Genomic DNA, 16,132 nt, shown 5'->3' on the forward strand with positions numbered 1-16,132 from the left:
TAATTACACTTTTGCTAAGAAAACATCAATTTGTCTGAATTAAATTTATTGGGTCAGATATGACACTGTAATAACTAATTCAGGAACAAACGATGCAGGGAAACTTGAAAGATAACATGAATTGTATAACTTAAGACGGAGCTAACTATTTCTCATATATGATATAGGTTTATATATAAAATAGTTTACTACAACAATTTTTATCGTATAATTCTCTATCAAAGATCTGATTACAGAGTAACCGTACACACGAGCTTTAAATACAAAGAAATTATAAATAAATTAATAAATTCTATACTTAACTGACTGCATACTATATAATTCCTGGTGATGGATTTGATTAAGATTATCAATGGCCAATTAATTGCCGGTAGAATTTCACATACTAGAGTAACAGCCTACTTAAACTTTAATTATAATGTAACAACTGGTAAATCATTTGGCACATGCGCCACAAAATTGGCAGGAAACTGTCCCGAGCGCCCCTCGCTCTCGCCGAGCAGCCACTGACCGCCCTCCACCACGGCCGTCACAGTCACCACTGCTCCCTCCTGTGGTCAGGGCATACATTTGATTTGAGACATTAATTACATCAGGTTTAAAGACATTGAGTTTAATGGCGCGAACAAGAACTTGATTTGTTTCATCTATGAATGAGACTGGAAGATATTTTATAATTTACCAAAACATTACAACATTTAACACATACCATGAATATGGCATGCATGCTTGACACTGCGCCATGAAGTGTTGGATTGAACGAAGATACAATAAAATGCGTATGAGACAGCACGCATAAAATATGGCAATTGAAATATGATTTGGGTCAAAACATCCGTTCGAGAATTCAATCCACTTCTTCCACGGTAAACTTCAATCAAAGACTAATAATTTCAAGAAACAATGGAAACTCATGTCAGTTAAAAATATAGTCAAAAAGATATTTCCTCAGTTTTCGCAGTTTTCAAGTGATAAGATAGTTGCTTTTTTTCTGCTTTTGTAGGGTAACAACTTGTTTAACAAATAACTCATATCAGCAAATGATCCTTGGGAGCCATTATTGAGCTAGTCTCATCAAGATGCAACTAAAACCTTGATAGTCTTTCCCTTTTGCGCCGCAAGTCCGCATTTCCGTTACTATGGAACCTTTAGGGAAATTTACCTTCAAAGGTAAGTCGGATGGAAGTTCAGGTGAGAAGTCGTAGAGAGCATAAGTCTGACAGGAAGAACCAGCAGCAGCAAAATCCCTCGAAACATCTGGATAAGTTTGTTCAACTCCTGTCGTGACCTAGGAATCGACAAGCAAATTAAATGCATGTTTGGGGATTGAGTTGGCCTAGTAATGAATACAAATTAATTAATACACTAGCTTAAAAAGAGATTGAACCATATTATGGCCGTTATTGTCTTTCGGTATTGAAAACACAATTTAAATGCTGTACGAATTGCATCACTGATGACGTAAGGTATAATTTAATTCATTTTCTGAATGATGTGACATTAAAGCTTGAAAATTTCAAAAAATTACCTTGACAAATGAAGCAGGGAAAATTCCCCGTCTGCCATGTAGCGTCCCCTCTAGCCACTCGTTGTTCACCACTGACACGCCCTCGATGACATCCCCTTCCTGTGGAATGTACAGCATGTAAAACCAAGAAATTAAATTTAAAAATACATTCAACAGGACACACCACAGACGACAATTATGGGTTCTAAATAGAAACCAAGTGGGCGTTAGTATTCAATACCAAGAGAGACCTTACTCAAATACTCGAGAGACTGTAACATTTTTGATTAGTCCATCTTACGAAGTTGAATGCAAAATTTCTGAAAATAAGGTAAAAATATTTGTAAAGTTATTGGCGAACGGCGTAAATTATAACTATTTAAACGATAAACAGATGAAGATATGTTAAAAATGAGCATGTGTTTTAGTCCTGAATCATTTCTTGTTCAACTCCCCAGTGGCGTTCGTGACGTGTCCAAGGCAATTTAAAAGCAGAGCTAGCTATTCTGTTCCTTCTCGTAAGGATTACTAGTGGTGATTTTGATCATAAAAATCGAATCAATCCCACTCTTCTATATGCAATCTCCATTCAGATGCGTCCCGAAAACTTCGACACTTTCCACCGGCAACCCACCATTCTTGAATTCATCCCCAAGCCACGCTTTGCAGCGGCTATGGTCTTGTAGACGTAACTATCGTAATCCTGAATGTCATGTGGAATACTTACTATTCCATTCATCACTTACATGGAATACAGTACTTGAGTCCTCTTCCTAAGTCCAGAAGAGGACACAGTGCCAGTGTCCCTAGACTAACGGACACTGGCACTGTGCCAGTGTCCGTTAGTCTACAGCCAGCCCAAATTAGGTAACTATGCAGCCGCCATTAGGTACCATGTTGCCTCTCACACAGGACACCCAGAACTCCGTCTTCAGGCTTGCCAACCGCTGCCTCAGGATGGTATCCACATACCATGTCTGCACTGCGATAGGCGTCCCACCCTATTCAGAACACTTGGACCTCGCGTATTATCGCAGTTCCTTTCACGGGTGTAAGGCTAATAAAAACCGCCATTCAATCTCATATCGGTGACCTCGCAGTGTCTCCCTAGACAAATTTCATCGTGTCACTTGGATCTTGCGAAAAAATGAAGCGATATATTTGTTTCCGACCAGCGAATTCAGCCGGGAATAAAGGGATCTTGCTAGCCGCACCGTCGCCGACTGCTCCTGGATTAGTCGCTCAGCTCTAGCGTAGCTTCCGTCATGTCACTGCAGTTCCTTGGCATCTCTTACGTCTAGGATATTATCTCCTACGCTCACAAAGCGCTGCCTCTCTTGAATGAAAATACACCCTTCTGTCCACTCAGCATCTTTTCGTCTTCCCTTCCTCTCCCATGGCCTTCGACATTTCATTTCTGTCGGCACAGTCCCGTTGTGGCAGCGGATTTTCCAGCCACCCTCACGCCTTTGCTGAACTCTTCCCTCTTGCAATGACCTCTAACTGCAGGCAGGTGTGCCAACTGAGCATAATTTACCATCTTCTCATGCATGACAATTACTGACTAGCGTGCATGACTATCATCGCAAAAAATACTTGTTTTGCTACAGTGTTTCTATGAGCAGGAAATGATTGCTATGCGCAACCTTTAGTCTCACCTTTAAGCACAAGTCGCCAGGTTCAGCACTTTCATAATCAAACTCAGCAACGGCATAAATTGTAGAATCCTGAAAAATATCCACACATCATGAATTTTTAGATATTGAAGTATTCAATCAGTTATATAGCTATATTCTTCGTGGAAAACAAACAGGAAAAATATCCCGCTATGCTTCAATAAATATTTAAGCTAAGAGTTGCCAAACAAATTTTAATAATTATTTACTTTCACACACTTCAAGCTCCTTAATGGTATGATGTAACAAGTAAGTAAAGACAAGAAGTAGACTATGCTGTGGTAAACTCACGGTAGTAGAGCGCTGCTGAGTGGTTTCATCAACGTGAAGGCTGGTGACGCTAGACACCGGATTTGGAGCCACGCACATAACAGTTGTGTTCTTGGGTTTGATTATGGTTGGTTTCTTCTTAACAACAGTGGGCGCTGTATTCTGGACGCCAGTTTCGGGTTGCGAGACACCCGATCTTACACTGTCTTTAACCGTCGGTGCGATAGTATCAGAGTAGAAACGAGACTGAGAGACAGGACTATAAGGATCATTTGCAGGAATGACGCTGGGATTTTTGCAAGCATTCCAATCAATAGTCGTTGATTCGAACTCGCTTTTTAAGCCATTGTAGTTCCTGGAAGGAGGTTCAGGAAATACAGACACTGGAGGTTTGGGACCGAAATTATTTAAAGGTAGATTGTCTTCTTCAATTGAACCGAAAGGATCTACCTCTTGATTATTGGCAAAGCCATTGGTATGAAAGTCTTGAGCAAAGGAAGACAAGGGAGCATCGAGAAGAGACACAGGTTCAGTGAGTTTTGGTTTGGTGTGGTTAGAGTTCATAGGTCGGGTGCTGCCGTGACCGTTGTGTTGATTACTTGGTTTACTTGGAGGAACAATGTTCTTGGAGGGGGATGGGGAGAGGTCGATGAGTATAGCCTCGCCGTTTTCTGTACACTCTGGGACGTTGTTCTGCAGCCTCTGCAAAACAAACAGGTCCAAATATCACTATCAATTTTTTAGTTTCATAGAAAGAAATATACTTATGTGCTATTATTACATGGGAAAATATATCATTTTATACTGAACTACTGAACAGAAAAATAGTACCTAGTAAATAACAGTAGAAATTAAAATATGACTACCTACCATGACCTAATGAAAACTTATGTTTTACGAATGGCCCCAAATACACCATCAAAATACAAATACATAAGCAATAGAGTCAAGGACAGGCAGTCTAAACAGTTGGACTGTCAGCAATATTTCATGCAATGCCAGAGGCCTTTTTCCTCGAGTTACCCATATGAAAATAGTAGTGGTGTAGAGCAAGAAGCATAAGCATGCAAACACAAGTAAAAGTCCTAACATTCAAGAGAGAGGCAATAAAAACAACACGCAACTATACTAAAAAAATATTATGCTAATACCATTGGAAGCAAATTGGTATCAATAGCAGGACATAATAAAATGTCAGTGGGAAAAGGGGCGACATTAAACTTACAAAGTATAACTTTGACTTCAATCTTCCAAAGGGAAAGACCTGCGTGGTGGTAGAACAAAGAAATGCACAAAATCGAAATTCATGAATTGGTGCCTCATATATTATAGGCCAAACTGTGTGATGTATAACAATTTATTCATCACAACCAGAAAATCTTGAATGCAGATGAATGAATGGAAGATAGGTGCTTCTAAGTTAGTATGGATTGTGAGGTATTAAGTGTATTGCCTCAAACTGGGTGAAAGTGACTTCAATCAATAACAGAAACAGATTTATTAACACAGCACTTGATTTGGAGTTGAAGAAAACAATCACAGATTTACTTACTCTTTTCAAATCAAAAAGTTCAGTTGTTCAAGCATGCAAAAAATTGCAGTTGTTATTTGGTAATTAGTTCTTGACATAAAATTAGCGAATAATTTCAAGTAAAATTAATCTTTGTGAAGAGTATTGGATTTTTTTTTCAAAACAAGCAACAGAAATGTGAACAGTACTAATGGCTGGTGTTGAGAATTTATTAACAATTAGCATGTTGTGCATTATGACTACAAAAAGTAAAATTAAACAAAATTACTGAGAAACTTTTCATGTAGAAAATTTCATCAGTATTCAAATACATAATTTCTTTATCTTTGAGTAATCACAATCACAAGATTCCAGCCTACCACTACAAGGTGTGATATATGAATAAGCTGCAAGTGATAGGCTAATAAATTGTCAAGCCTATATTAATTGAGTTCTTATATCAAGGATATCTTACACTAGTTGAAGATATTTATTAGAAGCACTCAAATGTTGGCCTCCAACTCACATTGCAATGTATTCCCAGTTTAGGAGGTGGAGGACGCGGAGGTGGTTCTTTCTTATTACCATTGACATGACCGCCTCTAGTGTTGCGTCGTATGAAAGACATTGTAAGAGGTTTTGAACGGGGAGTTGGTGACGGAGCCTCTGGCTTGGAAGATTTGGTGTGAGTGGTCTTGTCACCTGCTGCTGTTAATCTGCACATTTTATGTACAGAGGATTATAACATGCACATGACATAAAAAAGCTATATTCTGAATCACTTTGAAGTTGTTGACAATATGGAAAAAAATACAAGCAAAAATAATAGAAGAACTCAATAAATGAATGTTGCAATTTAATCATGACTGATTTTTCTCATTCAGCCATATTATTTATCTTGAATTTAAGAAAATGTCTAAAAAAAATCTCTAGGATGAACACAAGTGCATAGAGCAAAATTTAGATGAAAACATATGATGATACAAACTACCTACTCAGTCAAAAAATATACTTGAAAATTTAAATCCAAGAATATAAAAATGTACACATTAATTTCTTGCTCAAAGCCATTTGTTATTATACAAAATTTTCAAATATCTTTTGCAAAGATTAATCATAGTAATAATTATATTTTTGTTTCACAAAATAATCTAAGCATTGGTAGAAAACCAAACTGCTTCAGGTTCATAGTTACAATTTTAATATGAGATTGATATCTTTATATTAATTTCAAATTAAAATATAGTCTTAGTTTGACTGATTAAAGTAATAACTGAATTGGGGCTCTAATCATATTTAGCTTTGAAATGACACACATTGTTCAGTGTGGATATGCAAATAAACAGCAATACAGGTATAGGTACAAAATAATCACATTCTCACTTTACAGGCGGCAGCTGACGAGGAGGTGGTGGGGCACGACGTACTGGCTGCAGGTTCCCTGCACAGCAGAAACATGATTATACATATCGTGTATTTTTTTATCCCAATTATTTTTATTTATTAAAATTATTATATAAAACTGATAACATAGAATAAAAAATTATATATTTTCAAATAGCATTCAGCTTATCTATTACCTATATAAATACAAATCATATGGAAATGAAAAATTAACAAAATTTACTATTTTGCCCACATCATGGCATCAAAATGAAAAAAAAAAATTGTTGTTTAGGAATTCCTTGGCACAGTATTATTTTGTATTAATCCACTTAATTAGTCAATATTTGTATCAATGACATTGAAAAAATCTTGCATGTACAGGAATTATTGGTTTCCAACTATTGTTTACTCAAATCAATAATTATCCATGAATATAAATTTAAAAATCCAAGAAAATTCACAATATCTTCTTGAGAACATACATTATCATAGGTGATGTTTCCTAGCAACTTTTTACTTTAAAATTAAGTAAACCAGAGGAATTTGAAATGACTTTATACTATTTCCTATGAGTAAACTACAAAAAATATATCCATTAAAGTACAATCACAATGAAACCCAAGCAACCATAGTGCTCAGGAAAAAGGCTGAAAACAATCAGTTCAGAATATATTAGACAACTATGTAATAATGTCAAGAATGTACCGAATAATTACGAGTAATTTATTTACAGAACAGAAGGCACAGATAAATGAACCAAGTGGGAAAGAATTGCTATTTATCCAGAAAGCACACTAGATATTCAGCAAAAACCTGTGAAGTATCTTTATCTGAAAGAGTATAGGCAAGATAAACTATTAGTGTCTATAAAGAACTTGAATGCAAAACACAAACAAATGACACCACAAATTTGACATGATAATCAGATATATCGTATACAGCAATCCCTTGATTAACGCGGTTAATAAATCCCCGAGTTTTACCGTGTTAAGCAAAACCGCGCTAATCAAACTGAAGAATATATGGGAATAATTATAATGAATCCTCAAAAATAGCAAAGGAAAGGAAAATTATGTATGTACATCATATAATGATTAAGGCATTGCCTAAGATGAAATGTAAGGAAATATAGTACCCACAATTATGATTCAATCACTAGTGCAGCTTTTGGCCCAATTCTAAAAATTCAGACAATACCGTAAACCACAACACAAGTACATTGATACCACAAGTGTTTTAAAAACACTAAATAGATGAAAACATGTGGTGGAGATGGATAGCAGTCACAGAATATGCTTCTCCATAGATGGCAATTTACAATTGTCAGTGGAACATGATTGACTGTTATCCATTGATAATGATTAAAGCAGCTCATAATTAATGCAAACAACAAANTCACCTTAAATGCAACACTTGACAGAACAGATGAAATCTAGCAATCAGATGACAGAATCACATGTACAGTATAGAAAATATATATAGGTATTTAAATGATGCTTCTCACACTTCGACATTTAAATAAACATATAAGCTGCTAATATTACAGCATAAAAACATCAAAGGTCCAATCAATTATAACAGTTTATTCTTCAACAAACCTTATTAGATGTGATTTAAAAGGCCAGGATTAATAATTCCAGAAACCAGTTAATTGTAAATAATAGATTTCAGAATTTATTTTGCTTTGTTATATATAAAAAAAATTGGTACCTTCAAGGGCCAATAGTATCTGTTCTGTTATGAAATAAAAAAAAAGTTAAATAAAAATTGGACATAATAAATGAATAATTTAAAATTAGCATCAAAATTCTGACTACATAAAGTAGGTATTTGTGATGATGAAACCAATTTTCACTTGTTAGCTTAGCACAGATATAAGGTTGCTGAGCATGCTGTGTTGTATATGCTCTGTATGCAGCAAATTCTGTGGAAGGGATGAAGTAAATGTCAGAAAAACTACCCAATTCTGCGGTAAGATACAGATATTCTTGCCAAATCTGTCATTGCGTGCTGAAACTTGATTCTATGCAAGCGTAAAAATTCAGTATGTCAGTAACTGTTAGAAAAGTGAAGTTTCCAATTTGGTATCAATCCAACCTTGTAACATTGCTTTATTCTAAAAATCACCAGAGCTTTTCAGGAAAAATTTGCTTTTGTAATGATTGATTCAATATTATATACAAATTGAGTATCTGTAGACATATTATTCCTCCAGAACTCCACTATGTCTCAAACAAGAAAAACATCTTTCTGAGCTGGGAAACGATTTTTCTTCAGAGCTGGAAAAAGATTTTACTGGCACTTTATGGGCTTGGAGCAGACATATTCCAAACTGGAAAAATGCTAGGAAGCCAACTTTGAAAGTGATGCCCATGACATGCCTCTTTCAGCTGTTCTAAAAGCCATGGCCTAATTTTATCTGTAAAGATCTAGGAAAGTGTCATGGTTTAGTTGATAATTTCCCAAAAAACACCTATGAAACCATTGTCTTCCACCAAAATTCTAGGAAAATTCTGCCAGGATTCCAGATCAGGCAATATTCCTGCAATAAAATTATTCAACAATAAAATTCCCCATGTATAATCTATCAGTCATCTATCTAAACTATCATCTAATAGTTAAGAAAATTTATAATTGACTTAACATATCATAGTGATGTCAGCGCTGAAACATAGGCCTGTCACTGATTCTTTTCCTTTTCGTGCCTCATTCACAGAAGATCTAAAATCGTGTCATTTGACCAGATCTTTTCAAGACTGACAATAGTTTAAAATAGCTACTAGACTTCCACTGGGTTAGATATGGTGCTAGGCATTTCAAGTCTGAACATATATTTTTCCATAGCTTAATCTAGTCTGTTCTTGAACGAGTCACTGTGTGTGGCTATATTCGGCACGTGGTGAGGCGTATTCCGTCCGCGCTTCAAATTCTACTGATACCTAATGCCGTCATCCACGTGTTAGAATTCCGTTTGCTGTGTGAGCTGTATTGGAATACAACACGGCTTTGAATTAGAACACTAATGAATATTGAACACTACTTAATTATGCTTTTAATTAACAACTATCAAGCTTTTAACTAAGCAAATTTTAATTTTTGTACACAGCTTAGAATGATCTTGATGTGTCCAATTCAAGTTGTGACAGAATTAGTTTTCATGTGTCTAAATCCATTTCTCAACTTAATCATCTATTAATTTATTTCATAGACAGCAGCAATCATAGACGTATTTAAAAGTCTCAAACCATAATATTCTTCCTATACAAACAAACAGTTATTCACTATTTGGTAGAACAAGGTCAACTGTCAAATTTGACACATTTTTTGATAATCTCACCATAGTGGCAAACCAGAGCTTTTTTAGAATCAGTTCATTTTTAATTTCCTCATTTACTCAAGATTTAAACCTATTCTATAATTTCTTAAGTATGATAAATGATAATGCTGGTATCCAGGATACTTTACTGGTCTACTTATAGGACTGAGAAATGAACTTGAGGGAGAGTCTAAAAAACTCTCTGCTTTGCCACTATGATTATCTCACTAGGTAGCGTGCATTGTCTCTCTTTGGATCTCAATATTTTCCCGCTAGATGGCCAAGACCTAGTGTTTTGGCAGTAGTTTGACGCGCAAATGTATATAGCTACTAGACTTCCACTGGGTTAGATATGGTGCTAGGCATTTCAAGTCTGAACATATATTTTTCCATAGCTTAATCTAGTCTGTTCTTGAACGTGTTCATACTTGGAGCACCAACGATGTCATCGGGGAGGCTGTTCCACATGTTGGTGATTCGAAGCGAGAAGAAATTTTGTCGCGTGGAGAAGTTGCAGCCAGTTTTTTTAGTTTATAGCCATGGCACCTGGTATTGGTTCTTGTATATACCATGAGTATACTTGTATGCAGCAATCATTTGATGACCGTGGTTAATAAATCCCCGAGTTTTACCGTGTTAAGCAAAACCGCGCTAATCAAACTTAAGAATACAGCAATCCCTTGATTAACGCGGTTAATAAATCCCCGAGTTTTACCGTGTTAAGCAAAACCGCGCTAATCAAACTTAAGAATATATGGGAATAATTATAATGAATCCTCAAAAATAGCAAAGTTACATAATTTTTTTCCACTAAAATTCATCATATTTTTTTTCTAAATGATAGGGGAAATAAATAAAAGAAATGCGAATGAATTAACATTAATTTTTTACTGAAAAACGAATCCAATTTCAATTGCACAGTAGTATTAGATTTCTTTCTCTCCTGCATAATTGTGCGATAGCAATTCACTTGCCTATCCAGGCCATGGCAAACATTCATGCTTTTTTCTTCATTTGGGTCTACTTCTCTTATGATTTCTTTAGTTTTTTTCAATTGCAGTGAGTAATTGAGTTGAAGGCTAACGAGTAACTAGAGCACCGGCATGGCGCACTTACCGGCGAACGTTGCCAAACTCGACCATTCAAGTTATGAACGAGACAAGGCGCGGTTAAACCGACTCTGTAGTCAGCATGGTGCCTACGGAGCGGGACCTTATTTAAAGAATTATAGGCTGAAATTCATATAGTAACAACATTTGGCAAATTTTTCCAAAAGTCGTAACAAAAGTAACAACATAAGATCTAATACAGCAAAAAGTAACACTTTAGTTACGAACATAACACCTCTGGCTAGAGGCGGGAAAATGATGTGCTTTGAAAAAAAATCGCGCTAATCAAAACTGGCACCGCGTAGATTAAGGGTAGGTCGCAATTTTTTTTCCGCGTTAATCAAAACCGTGCTAATCAAGGGATTGCTGTACTTCAATGAGGTCCTCACGCAGACATCGATATCTGAGGCTTGGAAGCTTCATAATCTTTAATATTTCTCCATAGGACTTGCCCTTCAAGCATGGAATTATCCTAGTTGCATGTCTTTGAACATTTTCTTATAAATTTTTGTCCTTTTCAAATCTAGGTGACCACACGTTTCCAAACTCTAGATTTGGGTGAACGACAGCAACAAACGACTGCTTCATTGCTTCTGCATCTAGGAACTCTTATGAGCGTCTGATTAGTCCAAGAAGTTTGTTGGATATGTTAGCTTGCGTTTCAACATGCTTATAAAATTTCAGCTCCTTGTTGACATGAACTCCAAGATCTTTTTCCACACTAGACTTTTCAATCATTACTCTCTCGTTGCAACCATGTCTTCTCATACTGTAATCTTGATGTTCATTGTTCTTCCTGAGGTGAAGTACTTTACACTTGTCAGAATTAAACCGCAGCTGCCATGTATCAGCCTGGCAGTTAACTAAACTGTCAAGACCATCTTGCAATTGCGCTTTATTTGGCGCATCCTTAACTGTATTAAAAACTTTTGTGTCGTCGGCATACATGGAGCACACACTGGACACTGCTTCTGGCAGATCGTTTATAAAAGCAACGAACAAAATAAGCCCAAGAATGCTTCCTTGTGGCACACCACTGCGCACTGATGCCCACTCTGACACGGTTCTATTAATACTGGCACGTTGTCATCTACCTACTAGAAAATCTTGTATCCATTAGAGTACATCTCCCTTAATTCCCAAAGACTTCACTCTACGCAACAGCCACTCATGTGGAACACGGTCAAATGCTTAGGCAAAATCAAGGTACAATGCAACCACTGGCTCCCTTTTGTCCAGCAGGCGAGTCCAATCGCTCAACGTAGATAATAAGTTAGTGGTGCAGGATCTAACGGCAATAAAACCATGTTGACAATCTGATAGGAGATGGTGAGCAGTCAAGTGATCGATAATCCTATCCCACACAACAGATTCCATTAGCTTACAAACAACACTTGTCAGACTGACAGGGGATAGTTGGCGGGGCTGCTTTTGTCACTTTTTTTTGAACAACGGTGTTACTTGAGCTTCTTTCCAGTTGGTTGGCAAAGTTCCTTTGTTCAAGGTTTTTTGAAAGAAAACTGTCAATGGGCTGGCCAGAACGGTTGCTAATTCTTTGAGCAATCTGGGATGGAAACCGGCTGGTCCACATGACTTGTTGGGATTTAGAGCTACCAGGTGCTTGAGAACCTCTTCTTTGGGTATTTCAAAACATGTTAACTTCGAGCCAACTGGGCGCTCCTCAATATCTGGAATACGGTACTGTTCAAGCCCTCATATGTGAACACACTGCTGAAGAACTGATTAAGAATGTTAGCCATGCCTTCATCAGAGGAAATCTTTTGTTGGTCTATTTTCAAATCAGATATACCATCCTTTGACTTACACTTCAAACTAGCATACAAAAAGTAGACTTTCAGATTATTTTTTGCATTTTTGGCAATATTTTTTTCAAAGTTTTTCACTGCAGTGCGACAAACATTTTTAGCTTGATTTCGAGCTCTTGCATTCAGGTTACAATCAGAATCACTGCAAGTTCATAAATAGGTAAAGGTAATGTTTGTAGGCTTCTTTCTTGGTCTTTCGCTGAGCCTTAACTGCACTGTTCATCCACAGGCACCTTTTTGACTCCTGCAAGCATAATCTTAGGTACACATGCATCAACTGCAGACATAACCGTGTCTTTGAGAAATGACCAATTTATTTATTGTGTTCATTTTAAGGCTTGATTCATATGAGATATAAGTACCGTAAAATGGGGTAACTTAGACCGGCGGGGTAACTTAGACCACTTTTCGTTTTTTTTACAAAAACCCCCACAACTCAAAAACTATTTGACATAGAAAAATTTTGTCAATGGGCATTAAAGGCCTAATACTGAGGCTACATAACAAAACATAAATAGGCTGTCAAACATAAAATATGTTATATATGGTAATTTTATATTAACTTCCAAGCCAGTCTATGTTACCCCATCAGGGCTGACATTAGGTGGTCTAAGTTACCCCATTTGGGGGCGGCGCCCCCCATTTGCAAACTATGACACTTTCCCAAAATTTGTCATTTGCATATGCAACTAGAAGAGTTGCCTATCCAGGCCATGATGCATCAAACCTGGAGTTATTTAACCAAAAAATAAAAAAATTGGAGGGGGTAATCTGACAGGCTTAAAATAATAGCTTTTTTTGTGTGTCACATTTTTAATTTTTTAACATATTAGATATGCAAACTTTTTAAATCTTTCTATTGTGTTATGTAGCCTCTGTATTAGGCCTTTAATGCCCATTGACAAAATTTTTCTATGTCAAATAGTTTTTGAGTTTTGGGGGTTATTGTTAAAAAAATGAAAAGTGGTCTAAATTACCCTGCCGGTCCAAGTTACCCCATTTTACGGTATCCATGATATTTTAGTGGTCTACTTATAGAACTCAAAATTGAACTTGAGGGAGAGTCTAAAAAACTCTCTGCTTTGCCACCATGCCCGGGAAAGAAGCTAGGTATTTAATTCAGTTGCACGCAGGCCCACGTGATATGTAGTTCTGCATCTGCTTGTCTGAACCCTGAATTGCGTGTTTAGCGTACCTACATGATGGAAAACTCTGCTTTGCAGCATAGTTATAATTACTTAATGATGTTTAGTTCATCCAAGTCAACTTAAAAGACAAATTTTCAACTAATACTTTTTATAAGTCTAATTTTAATTGTTGAGTGAAAGGTGCACTGGTGCAGGCATACAACTTCCAAGTGATTAGGTAGTTTATAAAAACTGAGCAAGTTAGCATACATGTTTTTAGCCTTTAAGAAGTTCATTTTTCGCCTCAAATAACAATGTTAGGTCGAAAAGTGGTCTTGGTGGATCAAAATAATATATGAACGGTATAATGAACCTTCGAAATTAGAATTCCATCCTGCAAGGCTTATGTGACTCTTCAATATTTAGAAGATGATAAGAAGATCTACATTCCTGAAGCTGAAGTGTTTTTGTATATTGAAGCCAGTTAAATGGTCAATATTTAGCTCATTACCTTGCAGCTTGCTCCATACAAACTTTACAAAGCTAATGAATAGACTTGCCAATAATTGTTTACCAAAAAGTCCCAAAGTGGTAGGCCTAAACACCACCTTGGCCATTATTGAAGGCAAATGGCAATAAGAGCCCTTTTTAGCTATCCATATAGTGCATAAACTGCATATAGCCATATAGGCTACTGTACCTAACTGTTATTGTAAATTAGGCTAATTGCAACATAGAAAATAATAGGTATTTAAAAAGACAAAAAAAGATGAAAAAAACAAATAAAAAAAATAATAAAAATTATTGATTTTTTTCTTTTATTTCATTTTTTATAATCAACAAAATCACCAACCCTGGTGAGTGGTGGGCTGGACGGCTGGTCCCTATCAGAAACTTGAATACATTAACATTGTGACTATTTTGTGAGCAAGTAAGGTAAACCGTAAGGTAGCCTTAGTACCTAATACTACCTATCAAGTACAAGCTACATCATTACATGTAGCCGATGTAACAAACTTACCCAATGACGAATCCATCTTATTTAGACTAAATAATTTAGTTACTGAGCATAAAACTGATATCTCAACAAGAGAGCATGATTACAAAATGAACGTACAAAATTGGATGACCTGCATTACCAGTTACAGCTGATGATCATGAAATCTACGTAACGACATATTTAGGGTTAACCTAGTTACCTAGAGATAAGGAACTGACACTCGTAGCATGTTGCAGTTTTCGGAATGACTTCCGTTTTTAGGTCAATTCCAATTTCCACGAAATTTTTCTCACGATTTTTTTAATATCCTTCTTGAATTACATGTCGCTTACTTATTGGAGCTTTTGGAGCCGGACGTATTTATTCGAGTGTCATTGGAAATGCATTATTAACCCTTTACCGCCAAATCGGACCAAATGTACAGATGATCATAGCCACAAATAGCAATGAAACGCAAATCTCGTTAATATTAGGATAACATGGCTTATAGATTTATTTTTATATAATCCTACGATGATTGTTGGAGAGGAATATACATGAGGCTCGGTTACTTCTACTCGTTTGTTCATATATAGGGGTAAATCTACTCGGCTGCATCATACGACCAGGGATACGGCGATGAATTTTTTAATTGTAAAAACGCATTATCATGATGTAAAGATATCAAGAAATGTATAGTCACGCAAAATTTTCCGCTCCAAACTGCCTAGACATAGTTGGCGGGATTTCAAGTACTAGCTTTATCGTCAGTCGTCTGGTTGCGTCTGTCAGGGTCAGTTGGGGAGCGGGCTGGGCGTACGCGAGTGCCTGTGAGAGATTTTGTGACCTGTGCGTGAACCTAACTCACAGTTTCAGCTGTGTAGGTTACATAGGAAAGATGTCTCAACTAATTACGATCAATCTTTCAAAACAACCTGGAGCATCATGGGGCTTCCGTCTGCAGGGCGGAAAGGATTTTGCACAGCCTCTCGGGATTCAAAAGGTGAGGTGGTAAAATTGAGGGTGGTTTTTCAATTTAGGTTCTAGGAGCAATTTTGCTACCAACTGACCGGGAATAATATTTATGAAGCGATATATTCAAACTATGTTTTATCAAAATTATTTAGTTTCTTAATACACTCGATTTTGCTCAATAAAAAGTTTAATAGCCTAGCATTACGACACATTTCCGAAGTCCCCGAACTGATGTCAGTGACCAGTGACCAGTCTTATTGCTGCATGCAAGTATATCGTTGCATTAAAAATTTCTTAGCTCATGCGTGGAATGGAATGCAATTATACAGAGGATTTCTCTTAATAGCAAGTGAAAATTAGCAATAATGAACATATTGCCAACGAAGATTTGAGTTTGACTCTAGGTAGGTAGTGAAGGTATAGAATTGTTCAATGCAAGGCAGGCTTCGGT

General features: G+C 36.5%; 1 protein-coding gene across 2 annotated transcripts; it reads right to left on the bottom strand.

Moving 5' to 3' along the window:
• Positions 1-29: 29 nt before the first annotated feature.
• Positions 30-15,052, bottom strand: LOC108679141 (nascent polypeptide-associated complex subunit alpha, muscle-specific form). 2 transcript variants are annotated; one of them, XM_018167723.2, is made up of 9 exons: positions 14,749-15,052; positions 6,347-6,404; positions 5,490-5,679; positions 4,679-4,717; positions 3,475-4,155; positions 3,166-3,234; positions 1,529-1,627; positions 1,163-1,288; positions 30-551 (listed from the first exon to the last, which is right to left on the bottom strand). In XM_018167723.2, the coding sequence occupies exons 1-9, from the start codon at positions 14,762-14,764 to the stop codon at positions 414-416; spliced, it is 1,416 nt and encodes a 471-aa protein (XP_018023212.1). In that variant the 5' UTR covers positions 14,765-15,052; the 3' UTR covers positions 30-413. The 2 variants fall into 2 exon arrangements, with proteins under 2 accessions (XP_018023212.1, XP_018023213.1); XM_018167724.2 differs by lacking the exon at positions 4,679-4,717 and having other exon boundaries at positions 14,749-15,050.
• Positions 15,053-16,132: the final 1,080 nt, after the last annotated feature.

The sequence above is a fragment of the Hyalella azteca genome, unplaced genomic scaffold (genome assembly GCF_000764305.2).
Source record: "Hyalella azteca isolate HAZT.00-mixed unplaced genomic scaffold, Hazt_2.0.2 contig15466, whole genome shotgun sequence".
Taxonomy (NCBI): domain Eukaryota; kingdom Metazoa; phylum Arthropoda; class Malacostraca; order Amphipoda; family Hyalellidae; genus Hyalella; species Hyalella azteca.

Excerpts from the sequence above, each read along its gene's own strand:
- LOC108679141 (XM_018167723.2), bottom strand. Across the intron at positions 4,718-5,489 it reads AACTGGGAATACATTGCAAT|GTCTTTCCCTTTGGAAGATT; the intron begins GTGAGTTGGAGG and ends ACCACCACGCAG. Across the intron at positions 3,235-3,474 it reads CTCAGCAGCGCTCTACTACC|GATTCTACAATTTATGCCGT; the intron begins GTGAGTTTACCA and ends GATATTTTTCAG.